At 44.0% G+C, this 19205-nt stretch overlaps 1 protein-coding gene across 1 annotated transcript in view; it reads left to right on the top strand.

Annotated features, from left to right (window-relative positions):
* Positions 1-19205, top strand: part of MGAT4D (MGAT4 family member D) — a 229055-nt gene that overhangs the window by 188682 nt on the left and 21168 nt on the right. Inside the window, exon 11 of the mRNA XM_040418478.1 lies at positions 3626-3819. Within this exon, the coding sequence (XP_040274412.1) occupies positions 3626-3819 (194 nt within the window). The remainder of the gene's footprint in view (positions 1-3625; positions 3820-19205) is intronic.

The raw sequence follows: 19205 nt of genomic DNA, 5'->3' as shown, positions 1-19205 counted from the left end.
TAAAAATAAATAAATAAAAACTGTGCTAAAACAACCAATATTTTGGTCACCTTGCCCCATAAAGTGTTATAATGAATGATCAAAAAATCATATGTACCCAAAAGTAGTACCAATAAAACTGGCATCTTATCCCCTAGTTTCCAAAATGGGGTCACTTCTTGGGATTTTCTACTGTAAGGGTGCATCAGGAGGGCTTCAAATGGGACATGGCATCTAAAAACCATGTGGAGTTCCTTTTTTTTCTGCGCCCTGCCGTGTGACCATACAGCAGTTTATGACCACATGTGGGGTGTTTCTGTAAACCGCAGAATCTGGGTAATAAATATTGAGTTTTGTTTTGGCTGTTAACCATTGAGGTGTTAAAGAAAAAATTGGATTAAAATTGAAAATCTGCCAAAAAAGTTACATTTAAAAATGTGATCTCCATTTTCCTTTAATTCTTGTGGAACGCCTAAAGGGTTAACAAAGTTTGTAAAATCGGTTTTAAGTAACTTGAGGGGTGTAGTTACTACAATGGGGTCATTTATGGGGGTATTCACTATGTAGGCCCCACAAAGTGACTTCAGACCTGAATTGGTCCTTAAAAAGTGGGTTTTGGCAATTTTCTTAAAAATTTGAAAAATTGCTTCTAAACTTCTAAGCCTTCTAACGTCCTAAAAAAATAAAATGACATTTCCAAAATGATGCCAACATAAAGTAGACATATGGGGAATGTTAAGTAATAAATATTTTATGAAGTATCACTTTCTGTTTTAAAAGTAGAGAATTTGAAATTTAGAAAATTGCGAATTTTTCTAATTTTTTGGTAAATTTGGGATTTTTTCATAAATAAAGGTGAAATATATTGAGTCAAATTTATAACTATCATGAAGTACAATGTGTCACGAGAAAACAATCTCAGAATGACTTGGATAAGTAAAGGTGTTCCAAAGTTATTACAACATAAAGTGAGATATGTCAGATTTTCTAAATTAGGCCTGGTCAGGAAGGGGGCAAATGGCCCAGATGGGAAGTGGTTAAGGTTATTACTAACTCTAATGGCCAAATTTGTAAAGGGGTTGGCCACATTATCAATTTGTTTTCAAAACTGCTCTATAAGCGACTTGCTGATATAAAGTTATAATAGCATCAGTTCCTTTTTGCAAGTTATGCCCCCTTATTTCAGTCTCTTCACTGTAAAATGGAGGTGGCTCATGGATGGGTCTTGTCACGCGTCCCTCCATCAGTAGACATGTTCCATACAGGAGCGCTGTGCAGTCAATGAAGAGACTGCACTGGAGAAGAGGACAGGACTTCACATTTGAGGACATCGTGCACTGATTCTGTTATTACGTTATATGAGTAAAAGCTCCTTTTTATGGGCCGATTATTGAAAATGAGCTTTTGTGCAAACGCTTACTAAAAGTAATTGTCCTGTGTCAACCAACTGCCACCAATCACACGATAAATGAGCAAACGCGTTGATGTGGCACTCAAAATCATTGTTTCTCTGTAAATGCAGTTCTCATCTCTGCTGACATTCAGGCAATTTTAGGAACGTTCAGTTTGTTCCAGAAAATTGTCTGTGCATCGCTCCAGCATTTTTGGAAAAATGTTGGTAATGTGGTGAAACGCTTTAAAGGGCATCTGTCAGCAGATCTGTACCTGTGACACTGGCTGACCTGTTACATGTGCGGTTGGCAGCTGAAGAATCTGTGTTGTCCTATGTTCATATGTGCCTGCATTGCATTGAAAAATGATGTTTTAATATATGCAAATTAGCGTCTAGGAGCAACAGACTCAGCTCTCCCTGCAATGGCAACGCCCCCGTTGCTCCTAGAGGTTAATATGCATATAATACAACATGGGACCAACATAGATGCCATCAGCTGCCAGCAACCGGTCAGCCGCCAGTGTCATAGCTAGAAATCTGCTAACAGATGCCCTTCTAGGATATAATTTATCTGTATTTCCATAGTACATACTGTTTGTACACTGCTCAAAAAAATAAAGGGAACACTTAAACAACACAATGTAACTCCAAGTCAATCACACTTCTGTGAAATCAAACTGTCCACTTAGGAAGCAACACTGAGTGACAATCAATTTCACATGCTGTTGTGCAAATGGGATAGACAACAGGTGGAAATTATAGGCAATTAGCAAGACACCCCCAATAAAGGAGTGGTTCTGCAGGTGGTGACCACAGATCACTTCTCAGTTCCTATGCTTCCTGGCTGATGTTTTGGTCACTTTTGAATGCTGGCGGTGCTTTCACTCTAGTGGTAGCATGAGACTGAGTCTACAACCCACACAAGTGGCTCAGGTAGTGCAGCTTATCCAGGCTGGCACATCAATGTGAGCTGTGGCAAGAAGGTTTGCTGTGTTTGTCAGCGTAGTGCCCAGAGCATGGAGGCGCTACCAGGAGACAGGCCAGTACATCAGGAGACGTGGAGGAGGCCGTAGGAGGGCAACAACCCAGCAGCAGGACCGCTACCTCCGCCTTTGTGCAAGGAGGAACAGGAGGAGCACTGCCAGAGCCCTGCAAAATGACCTCCAGCAGGCCACAAATGTGCATGTGTCTGCTCAAACGGTCAGAAACAGACTCCATGAGGGTGATATGAGGGCCCGACGTCCACAGGTGGGGTTGTGCTTACAGCCCAACACCGTGCAGGACGTTTGGCATTTTCCAGAGAACACCAATATTGGCAAATTCGCCACTGGCGCCCTGTGCTCTTCACAGATGAAAGCAGGTTCACACTGAGCACATGTGACAGATGTGAGTCTTGAGACGCCGTGGAGAACGCTCTGCTGCCTGCAACATCCTCCAGCATGACCGGTTTGGCATTGGGTCAGTAATGGTGTGGGGTGGCATTTCTTTGGAGGGCCGCACAGCCCTCCATGTGCTCGCCAGAGGTAGCCTGACTGCCATTAGGTACCGAGATGAGATACTCAGACCCCTTGTGAGACCATATGCTGGTGCGGTTGGCCCTGGGTTCCTCCTAATGCAAGACAATGCTAGACCTCATGTGGCTGGAGTGATGCTATGGACTGGCCCGCCCGTTCCCCAGACCTGAATCCAATTGAGCACATCTGGGACATCATGTCTCGCTCTATCCACCAACGTCATGTTGCACCACAGACTGTCCAGGAGTTGGCAGATGCTTTAGTCCAGGTCTGGGAAGAGATCTCTCAGGAGACCGTCCGCCACCTCATCAGGAGCATGCACAGGCGTTGTAGGGAGATCATACAGGCACGTGGAGGCCACACACACTACTGAGCCTCATTTTGACTTGTTTTAAGGACATTACATCAAAGTTGGATCAGCCTGTAGTGTGTTTTTCCACTTTAATTTTAAGGGTGACTCGAAATCCAGACCTCCATGGGTTGAAAAATTTGATTTCCATTTTTTAATTTTTGTGATTTTGTTGTCAGCACATTCAACTATGTAAAGAACAAAGTATTTCAGAAGAATATTTAATTAATTCAGATCTAGGATGTGTTATTTTTGTGTTCCCTTTATTTTTTTGAGCAGTGTACTAATTACAGATTACAAATACAAGAAATTATTTTCACAATGATGGTGTTCTCATAGATGGTTGCAGTGAATTGTTAGTTTGCATTATATACTTTTTTTTGTTGGTAGGATAAAGACTTTGGCAAGAAGGCGTTACACAAGCCTCATCTGAATCCTCCTGCTAAACTCGGCACCAGCCTGAAAGTGTACCAACAGTACAACCTGGAAAAGGCCTACATGGGGGAAGAATATTTTTGGTCCTTCTCTCCTGTGGCAGGAGATTACATCCTGTTTGAGTTTCAAGAGCCTTTGCAGCTAGAAGGGTAAGTTTGGTTTATAGTTGTCCTTGAGAGCACTGAAAAATGCCTGCACAATTAGGGCACTGAAAGCTGTATGCACAATGTCCTCCTTATACTGTATTTTAGTATTACACTTGGACTGTTTTGCAGCCTTTCTGTTTCTTTAATCCGGCTATTATTGAGCACAAATCTCACGTAGCTTAAAGGGGTTGTCTCAATTCAGCAAATGGCTTTTATTATGTAGACAACATTTTTACAAGGCACTTATTTAAAGAGGTTATCCATCCCATGACTAATGCAAAAAATTAAAATCTGAGATTATATAGTATATGACAATCTATTTCTGACAAAGCTAGAACCAGCGCTGTACCTCACATGGGTCCAGAGATCTCCACATTCATTGTTCTGCTAAATTTATATCAAGATAAAATAAATGAGATGTCGCACTAGGAGAAATGAACACCAAACCGGTGCACCTGTAAATACGTAATAAATATTGTAAAGCAGGGCACTCAAGAAACCGTGACCATGTGGTTGGAACAATTAAGTGGTTTTATTTAATGTAAGAATAGATAAAATAACAAATTGGCAAATAATGCAGTGAAATACTGTCTTAACAACCAACTTGTAAACAATGTTCAATAAGCAGTCAATGCCAGTTATCCTTAATATAATGGTAACAATATTCTAGTTGATAAAAATCGACTAGATATTCAATGACATAGGATGCAGAATAATCGATGTTCTAATTATAAAAAAAAAAAAAAATAGATATTTGATGACGTAGAATGCAGAATATTTGATAATCCTCTATCACAGTTAATAGATTATTCGATCCAATGATAATGTGCAGCTCTAAAAAGTGTATATACCTGGGTATCGATGCTTTGAGACCAAGACCTTATATCCCACACTTGATTTCAGCGGCGTCCCGCCGGAACAGAGTGGGTAGCGGCGTCCCGCTACAATGTTACTTGCAAGTAAGATTTGTTACCTTTTAATCGACTGAAAGTTTCGTCCAGACTTTGAGATATTTGCACTCTCCGAGTATGCCTATATTCTTACAGCACTTGTTTAATCGGGAGGCTTTTGCAGACGTCTCTGTAGTTTAGTTTGACATCACTGCCAAGGCCACTATGTATCGGCCTTTTGATGAAAGTTCCGCAGTGGTATTATATCAGAGATTTTCGTCGTCGTATACCACTGAGGAAGGGGCAATACGTTGTACCCCAAAACGCGTCTGGTGCTACACCCCCCATCTTCATACTGAAAGACCCAAACGCCTACAATCGACTATTCAACAGACTAAAGCTGGACGGTTTTTCGACGAAATTCTCTGATATAATACCACTGCGGAACTTTCATCAAAAGGCCGATACATAGTGCCCATCAGCGAATACCTTAGGGTGTCTACTTTCCGAAATGGGGTCATTTGTGGGGTTTTTCTACTGTCTGGGCATTGTAGAACCTCAGGAAACATGACAGGTGCTCAGAAAGTCAGAGCTGCTTCAAAATGCGGAAATTCACATTTTTGTACCATAGTTTGTAAACGCTATAACTTTTACCCAAACCAATAAATATACACTTATTGCATTTTTTTTTATCAAAGACATGTAGAACAATAAATTTAGAGAAAAATTTATATATAAATGTATTTTTTTAAAATTTTACAACTGAAAAAGTGAAAAATGAAATTTTTTTGCAAAAATTTCGGTAAATTTCGATTAATAACAAAAAATGTAAAAATGTGAGCAGCACTGAAATACCACCAGATGAAAGCTCTATTAGTGAGAAGAAAAGGAGGTAAAATTCATTTGAGTGGTAAGTTGTGTGACCGAGCAATAAATGGTGAAAGTAGTGTAGTGCAGAATTGTAAATAGTGGTCTGGTCATTAAGGGTGTTTAAGCTAGGGGGGCTGAGGTGGTTAATGTACCGTGATTGTCCGTATTGCCTCCTTTGCTGGCTTGAGTCTTTTTTCCATCACATTATTATACCTCCCAACCTTATCAGATTTTGGTGGCTGTCCCACAGTCCTGGAACGGCTGAGGTGCGTCCTGCTCTCATCTGTCTCTGTGTCCATAGGACACAGAGACAGTTGCCTGTAATGGTGGGGCAGGTAGCTGTCCGTACCCCGCTTCAGCTCAGCTGCTGGCACTCCACACTGCTGCAACAGAAAATACTGTACCTCCCCAGAAGCACCAAAATACAATGCATATCCAGAACAGGTTCCTAGCATTTCCAGAGAGAGAGCAGGATTACAATGCTGGGTTTACACATTGTGGGTAAGATGTGGCCAAAACCGCGACAACATGAAGATTGGTGCAGTATTCAAATTGATTGTAAATGAAAGTAATTTTATTGTTAAAGGGAGTCTGTCACCACTCTATGACCATGTACAACACTTGCATGGCTCTGTACCAAACCTAATGGTACCTTCGTTCTTTTCTTTAGACTTGCAGAAGCAGGAAAACCGATGTTTAATTCATATGCAAATGAGAACTCGCAAGTGCCCAGGGCGGCGTTCAGTGTGTAGGCGCCCAGGCTGCTCTGCCTTCTTTCAGCATTACTCGTTCCTAGCCTCTGCGTTTGCCCGCCCTCCTATTCACTTGTGTCATCCCTAGGTCCGGCTGAGATCCCGCGCCTGCACACTGCTTCGCCGGGCACCCTGGGCTACACACTGAACACCGCCCCTGGGCACTTGCGAGTGCTAATTTGCATATGAATTAACAAAGGTGCCATTACATTCATGTATAGGTGTGCTACAGAGCCATGTAAGCGCTGTATATGGTCATATTGTGGTGACAGACTCCCTTTAATGGTGATGTGGCTCTTCTGCTCCAGAATGCTCATCATTAGGATGCACACAACAAGCCAAATGTGATCTAGATGATCACTTATTGGTGGCTGCCCTGATTAGTAAACTTTCAGTTATATTACAGTTACTAATGTGCCCCAAGGCATGCAAAAGATTGGTAGAGAAAAGAGTCTGGAAGGTTCCCAGAGAAAAAGGCTTTTCACACAAGATGTGATCCCTGGACTATGGATAGACTTTTATGTGTATAGCAATTGAGGCATCAATATAATTTTATTTAGATTGCAACGACCAACTACTTTACACCAGGCATTTACCTTGTCTGTAAATTTGTGAATCAGGGGGTCCATATTAACCTTAACATAATCTGTAATTGTTGGCGTTATCATTATCCCCAGATACTTAAAGCTGTGGGCGATTTGTAGCTGGATTTGCGTCCAATCCATCTGCGGTGGAAGGGGATCAAGAGGGAGAATTACTGATTTATCCAAATTAATTGTTAATCCGGATCGCTTTCCAAATTCGGTGATGCATTTAATAAATACGCTATGTCTCCTGTGTATATGAGCATATCATCGGTATATAGGGAGACCCTTTCCTCCCAGGGACCCAATGGAAACCCTTTCCAATCAGGGGATGTACGCAGAAGACAGGCCAGAGGCTCATTGGCTATAGGGAACAATAGAGGGGATAACGGACAACCCTGTCTTGTTCTCTTATGCAGTGGAAACTATGCAGATAATTTCCCGTTTGCCCTAATTATGGCCACTGGTGAGCAGTAGGGAAAGCTGAACCCATGACATAAATCCCGGCCCGAATCCCATAGCCCTCATGACCTCCCATAGATATTCCCATTCAACGCTGTCAAAAGCTTTGGCAGCGTCGAGGCAAATCACAGCGCAGCAGCCCACAGTATCTATTGGTCTCTGGAGATTGAGAAAGAGTCTCCGGAGAATAATGGAGGTACTCTTGTCCGGCATAAATCCCGACTGATCATCATGTATGAGGGAGGTAATAACTTTATTCAGGCGATTAGCTAATACCTTTGACAGTATTTTCTGTAGACAAAAGGTATATGGGCCTGTAGGAGTCAGGTAAAGTTGGATCCTTTTCAGGTTTTGGCAGCACCACCACTACAGCCTACCACATAGATGCAGGCAATTTCCCCAATTGCAAAGCATCCTTAAATGTGTCTAATAGATGAGGGAGAAGGGTTTCTTAATAACGTTTAAAGAACTCAGCCGGTAGACCATCAAAACCCAGGGCCTTCTCGTTGGGAAAGGACCCAAAGCCTGCCTTAAGTTCCTCCATCTCTTTGGGCTCATGCAAATATCGGGCTGACTCTAATGAAATCACCGGTATGGGTTTATTGGCTATATAGGACTTAAGATCACTTGTGTCCATGACAAGTTTTGAAGTATATAACTCTTTATAGGATCTATAAAACTCATTAAGGATAAACGAGTCGTCTGTAGAGTGATTCCTTCTTAGTTCTGATAGCCCTTATTCTGGATGGGCCTCCTGCGAGCGGACCATCCTGGCCAACAAACTGCCCACGCTTTCACCTGCTTCAAAATATTTCTGTCTCAGAAAGAAACGTTTGAGTCAGAAACATTTGTACGGTATGTATAAACCTCAGACATAGGCTTTTATAGTATCCCATACTATCCCCATGGCCGCTGAACCTACATTAGAGAGAAAAAAATCCCTAATCTGCTCTGTAAGGGGGTCTCCCTCATCCAATAGCTGGATCCTAAATGGATTAAATGGAACCTGTCACCTCCAAAAACCATCCCAAGCCGCCAGCAGTACCTGACAGTAGCCAGCAGCGTGTTTCCGACTTCAAGCATGTCTAGAGAAGCGCGCCGGCAGGGGATAAAAGAACGTTTTCTGAGCTTTAGCCGCATCTGCCTTCAGGAAGAAAATTATCGTCGGGAACATGCTGCTGGCTACTGTCAGGTACTGCTTGCGGCTTGGGATGGTTTTTGGAGGTGACGGGTTCCCTTTAAGTTTCCAAAGAACAGGTCCACTGCGTTCCCCACCCCTCACCAGCTGCATTTCCAATCGAATGGGGGAGTGGTCTGACAGACTACGTGGTAGGTATTCTATGCAAGAAATATAGAGCGAAGCCTTCAAGGACCCAATAGGCAAATCTATTCTGGAGGGAGAGTTATAAGATGTTGAAAAAGAGGAATACTCGCGTACATCTGGATATTGGAGTCTCCACAAATCATGCAGATCAAGTTTGCGCAATAGCTTTGCCAATGAGGTCTCCGGGGCCCCCGCCAGAGTGGGCCATAGTTAGTCCTCATGATCAGCCAGTCCCGGTAGGATCACAGAGGGAGCTTTCATGTAAATCCATCCAGCGGGGTAGCATCTTCAGGCGATTCAAAGAAGTGGATCTTCCCGCCAGTGACCACACTTAGCTTGGAGGGGTAAAGCATAGAGTATTGCACATTTTTCATTCTTAGACGTCTTTTAACATCCAGAAACTGCACCCGTCGTCTTTGGACCTCCGCCGAGAAGTCCGGGAAAGCAGATATCTTATTGCCATGGATAGTTAAATGCACATGGTCTCTTGCATTACGAAGAATAGTGTCTCGGTCTTGGCAATGCAGGATCCTAAGCAAGATTCGACTGGTGATGCCTCCGGTGGTGGGGGAGGGGGGGGGTCGGAATGGCACCCTGTGCGCCCTTTCTATTGCAAATAACGGAGACAGGGAGTTTTGTCCAAACTTTTATATTTAAACCTCTTCAAAGAACAATGTAGCATTAGCCCCTTCTGCCTTTTCCAGAACTCCCACCAAGCGAAGATTGTTACGGTGAGATCTGTTCTCCAACAGAAAATGCCGCCCGTGTTCCTTCCACAAATTGCAGAACGGAAGGCCCTTTATAGAAATGCCTATTCTTGTCCGCAAAACGGACAAGAATAGGACATGACTTATCATTTTTGCAGGGCCACGGAACAGAGCAATTGAAGTAAAAGGGTCTGCACCCGAGCCGCAAAAAATGCGGCTCGGATGCGGAACCAAACCACGGTCGTGTGAATGAGCCCTAACAGTTATGGAATTTATTGGATAACACTGACTGTATTATGTCAGTGTTATCCAATACATTCCAGACCTCTAAGAGTTACATAGCATCATAAATCAATATAATACTATGTGATCCCGTCAGTGCTGGGAGGTCAGGACGGGAGCTGCCACATACTCTTGCTGCGAGTCCAGTGCGTGGAACTCACTCATCCGAAGGGGCCTTATAGTGATTTTAATTTCCTGCTTCAAAATAGGTTGTATTGAAACCTTTAGTAAAGGATTCCATGTTGTTTGTGCTGTGGAGCTTTTTGGACATAAGGTGACTTGCGCTGTGGAGCTTTGTAGACATAAGGTGACTTGAAATCCACAGCTGAAAATATCAGTCCGTGGACTCACTGGGGAAGATTTATTATAGCCTGGCAGCATATGCCTCGTCATAAATTAGGAGCAGCATGTGGCAGTCTGTGCTATGTTAACTGAAATCTACACCAGCCGATTTCAGTCTTATTATACGCCAGAAAACTGGCATAAAAGATGTCAAATGTGGTGGGGCAACTGGCCCTGCCCTCTTCTTTGCTACACTCCCTTTTTAGGAAAGTGGTAGGGTCGGCAGGGAAATGACACTTGCTCAAATAATTTTTTGAGCAAGTGCGGTTGAAAAAGTTGCAAACTTGCAGTTTGCGACTTTTTCACACTACAAAAGTGGCATATTTTAATATTAAATGTTGGCCATTGATATAGCATATTTAGTACATATACAGGGGAAACTCGAAAAATTTGAATATCGTGCAAAGTTCATTTATTTCAGTAATGCAACTTAAAAGGTGAAACTAATATATGAGATAGACTCATTACATGCAAAGGGAGATATTTCAAGCCTTTATTTGTTATAATTTGGATGATTATGGCTTACCGCTTATGAAACCCCAAAGTCACAATTTTGAGGTTCCCTTTGCTCAGGGGGTATGGATTAAATAGCTGACTAGAGTGTGACACTTTGAGCCTAGAATATTGAACCTTTTCACAAAATTCTAATTTTAACCCCTTAAGGACTTAGGGCGTACCGGTACGTCCTAAGTTTAAATCGCAGGTCAATTCAGACCTGCGGTTTGCGGCTTTTACCTGTGGTTGCGGCGGGTGTCGGCGGTGCCATCGGGTCCCCATGCGGCTGTGGGGGGGACCCGATGGTATAGAAGGCAGCGCGATGCCTAAGGAAGGCATCGCGCTGCCTTCCGGTGACGAGCCTGTGAGATCCAGCCCCCTGGATCTCACAGGCAGGAAGCTGTATGAGTAATACACACAGTATTACTCATACAGCCAATGCATTCCAATACAGAAGTATTGGAATGCATTGTAAAGGAATATACCCCCCAAAGTTCAAGTCCCAAAATGGGACAAAAAATAAAGTGAAAAAAAAGTTGACAAAATTAAGTTTCCCCCCAAAAAAAATTAAAGTTTCAAGTAAAAATAAACAAAAACTTAATTTTCCCCAAATAAAGTAAAAAAAAATAGGGAAAAAAAATAAGTATACATATTAGATATCGCCGCGTCCGTATCGACCGGCTCTATAAACATATCACATGACCTAACCCCTCAGATGAACACCGTAAAAAATAAAAACTGTGCTAAATAAACCATTTTTTTGTCATCTTACATCACAAAAAGTACAACAGCAAGCGATCAAAAAGGCGTTTGCCCACCAATATAGTACCAATCTAACCGTAACCTCATCCCGCAAAACATGAGCCCCTACCTGAGACAATCGCCCAACAAATAAAAAAAACTATGGCTCAGAATATGGAGACACTAAAACATCATTTGTTTTTGTTTCAAAAATTATATTATTGTGTAAAACTTACATTAAAAAAAGTATACATATTGGGTATCGCCGCGTCCGTATCGACCGGCTCTATAAAAATATCACATGACCTAACCCCTCAGATGAACACCGTAAAAAAAAAAAAAAAAAAAAAACTGTGCTAAATAAACCATTTTTTGTCACCTTACATTAAAAAAAGTGTAATAGCAAGCGATCAAAAAGTCATATGCAACCCAAAATACTGCCAATCAAACTGTCATCTCATCCCGCAAAAAATGAGCCCCTACCAGAGACAATTGCCCAAAAACTGAAAAAACTATGGCTCTGACTATGGAAACACTAAAACATGATTTTTTTTTTTTGCTTCAAAAATGAAATCATTGTGTATAACTTACATAAATAAAAAAAAGTATACATATTAGGTATCGCTGCGTCCGTATCGACCGGCTCTATAAAAATATCACATGACCTAACCTCTCAGATGAATGTTGTAAATAACAAAAAATAAAAATAGTGCCAAAACAGCTATTTCTTGTTATCTTGCCTCACAAAAAGTGTAATGTAGAGCAACCAAAAATCATATGTACCCTAAACTAGTACCAACAATACTGCCACCCTATCCTGTAGTTTCTAAAATAGGGCCACTTTTTTTTGGAGTTTCTACTCTAGGGATGCATCAGGGGGGCTTCAAATGGGACATGGTGTAAAAAAAAACAGTCCAGCAAAATCTGCCGTCCAAAAACCGTATGGCATTCCTTTCCGTCTGCGCCCTGCCGTGTGCCCGTACAGTAGTTTGCGACCACATATGGGGTGTTTCTGTAAACTACAGAATCAGGGCCATAAATATTTAGTTTGGTTTGGCTGTTAACCCTTGCTTTGTAACTGGAAAAAAATTATTAAAATGGGAAATCTGCCAAAAAAGTGAAATTTTGAAATTGTATCTCTATTATCCATTAATTCTTGTGGAACACCTAAAGGGTTAACAAAGTTTGTAAAATCAGTTTTGAATACCTCGAGGGGTGTAGTTTATAGAATGGGGTCATTATTGGGTGGTTTCTATTATGTAAGCCTCGCAAAGTGACTTCAGACCTGAACTGGTCTCTAAAAATTGGGTTTTTGAAAATTTCTGAAAAATTTCAAGATTTGCTTCTAAACTTCTAAGCCTTGTAACATCCCCAAAAAATAAAATATCATTCCCAAAATGATCCAAACATGAAGTAGACATATGGGGAATGTAAAGTAATAACTATTCTTGGAGGTATTACTATGTATTATAGAAGTAGAGAAATTGAAACTTGGAATTTTGCTATTTTTTACAAATTTTGGGTAAATTTGGTATTTTTTAAAAAATAAAATAATTTTTTTTTACTTCATTTTACCAGTGTCATGAAGTACAATATGTGACGAAAAAACAATCTCAGAATGGCCTGGATAAGTCAAAGAGTTTTAAAGTTATCAGCACTTAGTGACACTGGTCCGATTTGCAAAAAATGGCCAAGTCCTTAAGGTGAAATAGGGCTGAGTCCTTAAGGGGTTAAAGGATAACTGTCGTATTTTTTTATATTTTTTTGGAGTATTGGATTGTGGTGATTAATATCACCTTGGTGGCCCTATTTCAACTTTTCACTGTGTATTCAATTACCCCTTAATTCCACATTTTTGTTCCCTGTACTGCCTACTTTTACTTGTGCTTAAAATAGGGTTGCTAGGCATGGTCCGTCTATGTGTTGATAGTCGGAGCACGCTGCGTGCAGGGTCACATTACTGACAGCCAGGGACTGTAAGTAAATGATTAAAGCCAGGTCCTCCCCAGCAGCTGATAACAGTGCCTGGGCTGTGTGCACTTATCCCTGTCCCTGCGCTTGGCAGACGCTCCCTCACTCGGCAGAGCTGGAGAATGCAGAGTTTGAGCAGCGCACAACAGGGAAGGGAGATCTGCCATCTGCTCAGTGTATAAATGAAAGCAACATGTGGTAAGAGGACCCCTTTGTGCTGCAGGAGATTAACCCTTTAGGATGGAGGGCTCTGGTTACTGACACTTTTGGGGGGCTATTGTTACTGGCTAGTGAGGGCAGGCGGGATTAGCCTCAGGGTGAGGGCAGTGGCGGCCATCTTAACTGAATAGTGAAATTGCAGTTTTATGCAGACTTGTTGCTAAGGGCTGAATCTTATTAAATATGGGGTAAGTCAGTCTAATAGTAACTGATTCTGGAATATCATGTTATTAGTAACTACCAATTGAAATTAGAGTCTAAATGTGACAGTTATCCTTTAAGCTGCATTAATGCAATTCCTTTTAATTTGCATTACGGAAATAATGGACTTTTGCACAATATTCTAATTTTTCGAGTTTCACCTGTACTGATGATCCCTTAATGAATTTAGTGAAGATTATGTGCCCCAGGATAATTTATTTTAATTTATTGCACTAAATTTCTTATTAGTGAAATCAAATAATCCAGGAGGACATAATATTCACTTGATCCTGCTTAATTTCCAGAAAATTTACTCAAATACAGGTGTGCTTTGTGGAGAAAGAAGCATTTTGGGCTAAATTAGAAATAAGTGACTGTCCATCCTCCAAGATGGTCAATGTGAAATATCGATGGAGTTAAAAAAAAAAAAAAAAAGAGTAGAAAATATAATTTGTCGCCTCTCCCCCTTCCCTCTGAAGCTCCTCTACCAGCTTGATGCTTCGGAATGGAGCAGGCAGACTGTGTCCATATCTAGCCCAGCCGTCAGAACAATTTTAGTAATTTAAGTGGATTTATCCATGAATCCATGGTTCACATAGCATCATTTTATCTGCAGCAGATCAGGCGTGATATAATGTTAATACATGACAAATTAGAACCTATGAAAATGCATCACTGATTGCAAGCTTCTTACCTTTTTATTAGAGGCATATTGTGTAAAGTAATTTTATGATTTTCCTAGTCTATGACGTAAAGTCATGATTTTATGAAAGACACGGAGGCGAGTATTTCATCATCTCTCTTTACTGACAACCACAGCAGCAAAGAAAAAACATACTGAAAATTAACATATCGCCATGGCAACCAGCCCACCCCTCCTGAGCCCCTATATAGTGTCCATGGGCCAGTAGAACCTGCTCTTTCTTGACGGATGCCACACCAAAACCGCTTTAACGAGAAAACCAGTTGAACTGTAGGAACCGGAACCGAACACAGGAGCCGAACATTAGAAGTGAACCAGATAACCGACTGGATGTCTCTCAGGAACAGCAGACTGGATATTCATCCTGCGAAAATATAAAGTGCATGAAGAGTGTGTTAACACCCGCTGAGGTAGATAAGCACGTAGTAAGAAAACCCCAACAAAAAACCCAAGGGGGGGAAAAAACACAAGAGAGGTGGGCAATACTCGCCTCCGTGTCTTTCATAAAATCATGACTTTACGTCATAGACTAGGAAAATCATACAATTTTATTTCAAGACACGGAGGCTCCTATAGCAGGTTCAAAGCTGTGCAATAATAGAAGAAAAAACATGTTGTTGAGGACGAAAGTAGAACTCTCTAAAAGTTGAAACCCTGGACCAATCAGCAATCCTCATGATATCTTCAAATCGAGCTCCGGAAACCAGCATAGAGGTGGAGGAGGCGCCTCGCGTAGAGTGGGCGGTAAAAACGGAAGTGTCCACTCCCGCCAAGGTCATGATCCACTTGACCCAGCGGGCCAGCGTGGTAGTAGTCACCGGAGCGAAAGGTCGACGATAGGAGAGAAATAACTGCGGGGAGTCGGCAGAACGATGAGTGGAAGTCCTAACCTCGTATTCTTGAAGACACGAGACCTCCCACGAGGCGGAAAAATGGGGTCTGGGAGGACGGGATAACCTAGAACCCTTAAGCAAACGACAAACCAACGGATGTTGGCCTGCCAGACGACCCTCGAAACCCTGATGGAGCGAAGAGATAGCGGATCTGAAGAGGTTGATGGTACGATAGGCTTTACCCTCTTCAAACAAGAATGTCAGGAAATAAAGAATGTCCGTTACAGGGGCTGAAACGGGATCCACACCTCGAGCCAAGCCCCAGCTAGCCCAAGATCTCCAAGCCGCTCAATAGGCTCGTCTTGTGCCAGGGGCCCATGAATTTTCCAGAAGTTTTCTAGTTGCTTCCGAAAACTCCTCGCCGTCTCTGGAACACCCGAGATTCTGCAGGCCAGAAGTCGCAGGGAGCCGTCCACGATGAGTGGATGCTGAAGAGCCCCTGGACCAAAGAAGAGATACAGGGACGATGGAAGAAGTACAGGAGGAAGAGTTAGTAGTTCCAACAGCTGAGGGAACCACAACTGGGAACTCCAAAAGGGAACGATGAGGACCAGTTCGGCCAGCTGATAGCGAACTTGATTGAGGACATGAGGAATCATGGAGAAGGGGGAAAGGCATAATGTAGAGGACCGGACCAATCCTGAAGAAAAGCGTCCACCGCTTCTGCGTCCGGATCTGGACGCCAACTGAAGAAATGGGGAAGTTGTGTGTTCAGGCGGGAGGCAAAGAGGTCGATGGAAACTGGACCCCAGAGTGATGAGATGTTGGAGAACACCTGAATGTCCAATCTCCAGTCGCTGACATCCCCAAGATATCGAGAGCTCCAGTCCGCCTGAATGTTGTGTAGGCCGGGAAGGTATTCCGCAACAACTGTGATACCCTGATGAAGTCAAAAGGACCAGAACTCCTTGGCCAAATGAGAGAGCATGGCAGAGCGAGTCCCTCCCATGGCGTTCACATAACGGACAGCAGCAACGTTGTCCATACGTAATCTGATGCAAGCTCTGGCAATGCCCTTCGTGAAACTGCGAATGGCAAAGGAGCCTGCCAGAAGTTCCAACGCGTTGATATGGAGTGAGGTCTCATCCTCCGACCAACGGCCACCGGTGGATACTCTGTCGCAATGTGCTCCCCAGCCGAGGATGCTGGCGTCCGAATACACCGTGAAATCCAGTCGCGGACCGCAGATAGCTTTCCCGTTCCAAACCGAGAGGTTGTGGATCCACCACTGGAACTCGTCTCTGGATCCAAGGAAATCAAATCCGCGTAAGAGGCTCCCGCTTGTAGATGGGCAGTCTTCAGGCACTGCAGGGATCGGTAGTGAAGAGGGGCCGGGAAGACTGCTTGAATGAATGACGAGAGGAGACCGATGATCCGGGATAGATGTCTCAAAGATAACTGGGGCATGGTTAGAGTCCTGCGCAGTTCCTTGTGGATCGCACGAATCTTCGTAATCGGAAGGCTGAGGGTCTCGGTCGTGGAGTCCACCGCGATTTCGAGGAACTATATCGTCTGGGACAGAACTAGGACTGATTTTTCGAAATTGATGAGGAATCCCAGGCGAGACAGGAGGGCTGCCGTTGAATCGAAGTGCTGGAGAAGGGTAGCGGGATCCTGGGCTAACAGGAGAATGTCGTCCAGGTACTCTATCAAACGAATCCCTCGGCTGCGTAGCCAAGCCACCACTGGACGCATGTGCTTGGTAAAGCACCATGGGGCTGACGAAAAACCGAACGGAAGGCAGGTGAAGCGCCAAACTTCGTCTCTCCCAAGGGAAACAAAGGAGATTTCTGGAGGTCTCCGCGACTGGGACTGTGAGGTACGCGTCCTTGAGGTCGAGCTTTACCATCCAGTCTCCATGGAGTAGGAGGTCTCTGAGAATATGGATGCCCTCCATCTTGAAGTGTCGGTACCGGACAAACCTGTTCAGTGGACGCAGGTTGATGACCGGTCGCATCTGGCCGTTCTTCTTGCGGATCAGGAAGATGTTGCTGAGGACGCCTGGTCTCGGTTCCTGGGAACGTTCGATCGCTTCCTTGCTGTAGAGGTCTGAAAGTTCCCTGTCCAAGCAGGCACGAGAGGACCTGAGGGGGGGGGGGGGAGGAGGAGGAAACAGGTGCGGGAGGCCCACCAGTTCTATGTGGAACACGAGGACCGTAGACAAAATCCAACTGTCTGTGGTAACTCCGGTCCAAGCATGAAAATAATGTCGGAGTCTGCCCCCTACACAAACCTGGAAAGAAAGGGGAGGAATGACACTTAACAAATGGTCGGCGAGAGCCCGAATATCCTTTGTAGCCTCTGCGGCTTGGCGTCCCGCGGGAAGGGAAGAAACTGTTCGGCTGTCTTGAATCCTGGTAGGTAGATCTCTGCCCAAACGAACGGTGGGCGAAGGAGCTTCAACCCGAGGCGCGGGTCTGGAACGAGGAGCGGCCGGACAGACGGCCCCTGGAGCTGCCGGCCCTGGTGGAGACCCGACCCTGGAACACCCTTTTCATGGAGGACTGGGCATTGTCCAGGGCCGTGAAGGCCCCTACGAAATGGCCTAGATCCTTGATAAAGGAATCGCCGAATAACAGACCCTGGGCGTCTCGTCCTGCCTCAGTGAGTGCTAGGTAGGCCAGCTTGGGTTAAATTTTGTATAAGATGGACTTGCGTCGTTCAATTGAGAGTGACTTGTTCACGCTCCCGGCGATGCAGATTGCACACTGGTCCCAACCCCGGAGTTCTTTCGGGTCTACTAATTCATTCACTGCTCTAGCGGTCTCAGCCAACTCAAATATTTTGGCTAACGGCCCGAAAATGTCCAGGAGCTTGTCCTGGCAAGCCTTGAGTGCTGACTCAAGTCCCCTACGGGGGTTCCACCCTGATCTAGATAAAAATTGGGCCATCTTTGGGTCCACAATGGGGGTGTCACACACTTTATTGGCCACAAGGGGACGAGGGCATTAGGCCCGTAGTTTGTTGCGCGCCTCCTTGTTCAGAGGGCAGCGAACCCGCGCCTCTAGATATTGAGCCACATGGTCCATCAGAATCCACTCCGCGAACCTGGGGTGGTGTAGGGCGTCAGGGTCAAAAAGCGGCTCACCCGAAGGGTCCGTTAAAGAGACCGCTGGGGCAGGTGTGGGCACGGAAACAGAGACTCCCGTGGGCGGACCTGACAGCATGGGGGTAGGGAAATGGGAGGGCGATCCGGATAGGGACTCATCCGGTGCCTCTAGGTCCTCGCACCCAGCCTCCTCATCAGAGCCGATATCAGAATCGGTCTCAGCGCTAGTCTGTGCTCTGGCACATTTCTAGTTCCGCGTCTTTTCTGCCTGGCGGGATAAGGCTCGTTTGTGCGGATTCAGCGCATTCTCACGGATGGCTAGTGTCACACCAATCGGATTGTTTCTGGAGGCATGAGGGACCGAAGGTGGGAGAGATGTTGGATCCCTAGGAGGGAGCGCCCTAAGGGCCTCAGAGATAGATTGGGATAGGGTCTGAGACATGGATCCCATAGCAGCAACAATGGCTTCAGAGACGGAACGCTGCAAGGCGTCTGCACGGGACATATGAACAGAGAGGGGAACCGAAACCTCCGGGGGAGGGGGAGGTGGGAGAGCCTCTGCATCAGAATCGTCAGCCAGCGGGCTGGGGGGCATATGAAGCTGTGACATGGTAACTGAGAAGAGAAACAGACCACTTAATATATATCAGGCTGGAAGCTGAACTGGGGAATAGAACAGTCACCTGGACAGATATGATGGCGCTGGCTGGAGATCTTGTATGTATATATATATATATATATATATATATGTGTATATTTATATATATATATATATATATATATATATATATATATATATATATATATATATATATATAATATTACACTCACCTAAAGACTTATTAGGAACACCTGTTCTATTTCTCATTAATGCAATTATCTAGTCAACCAATCACATGGCCGT

The sequence above is a fragment of the Bufo bufo genome, chromosome 2 (genome assembly GCF_905171765.1).
Source record: "Bufo bufo chromosome 2, aBufBuf1.1, whole genome shotgun sequence".
In the NCBI taxonomy this organism is placed as follows: domain Eukaryota; kingdom Metazoa; phylum Chordata; class Amphibia; order Anura; family Bufonidae; genus Bufo; species Bufo bufo.
The sequence above is the reverse complement of the archived record's forward strand: the minus strand, read 5'-3'. Positions and strand labels throughout refer to the sequence as shown.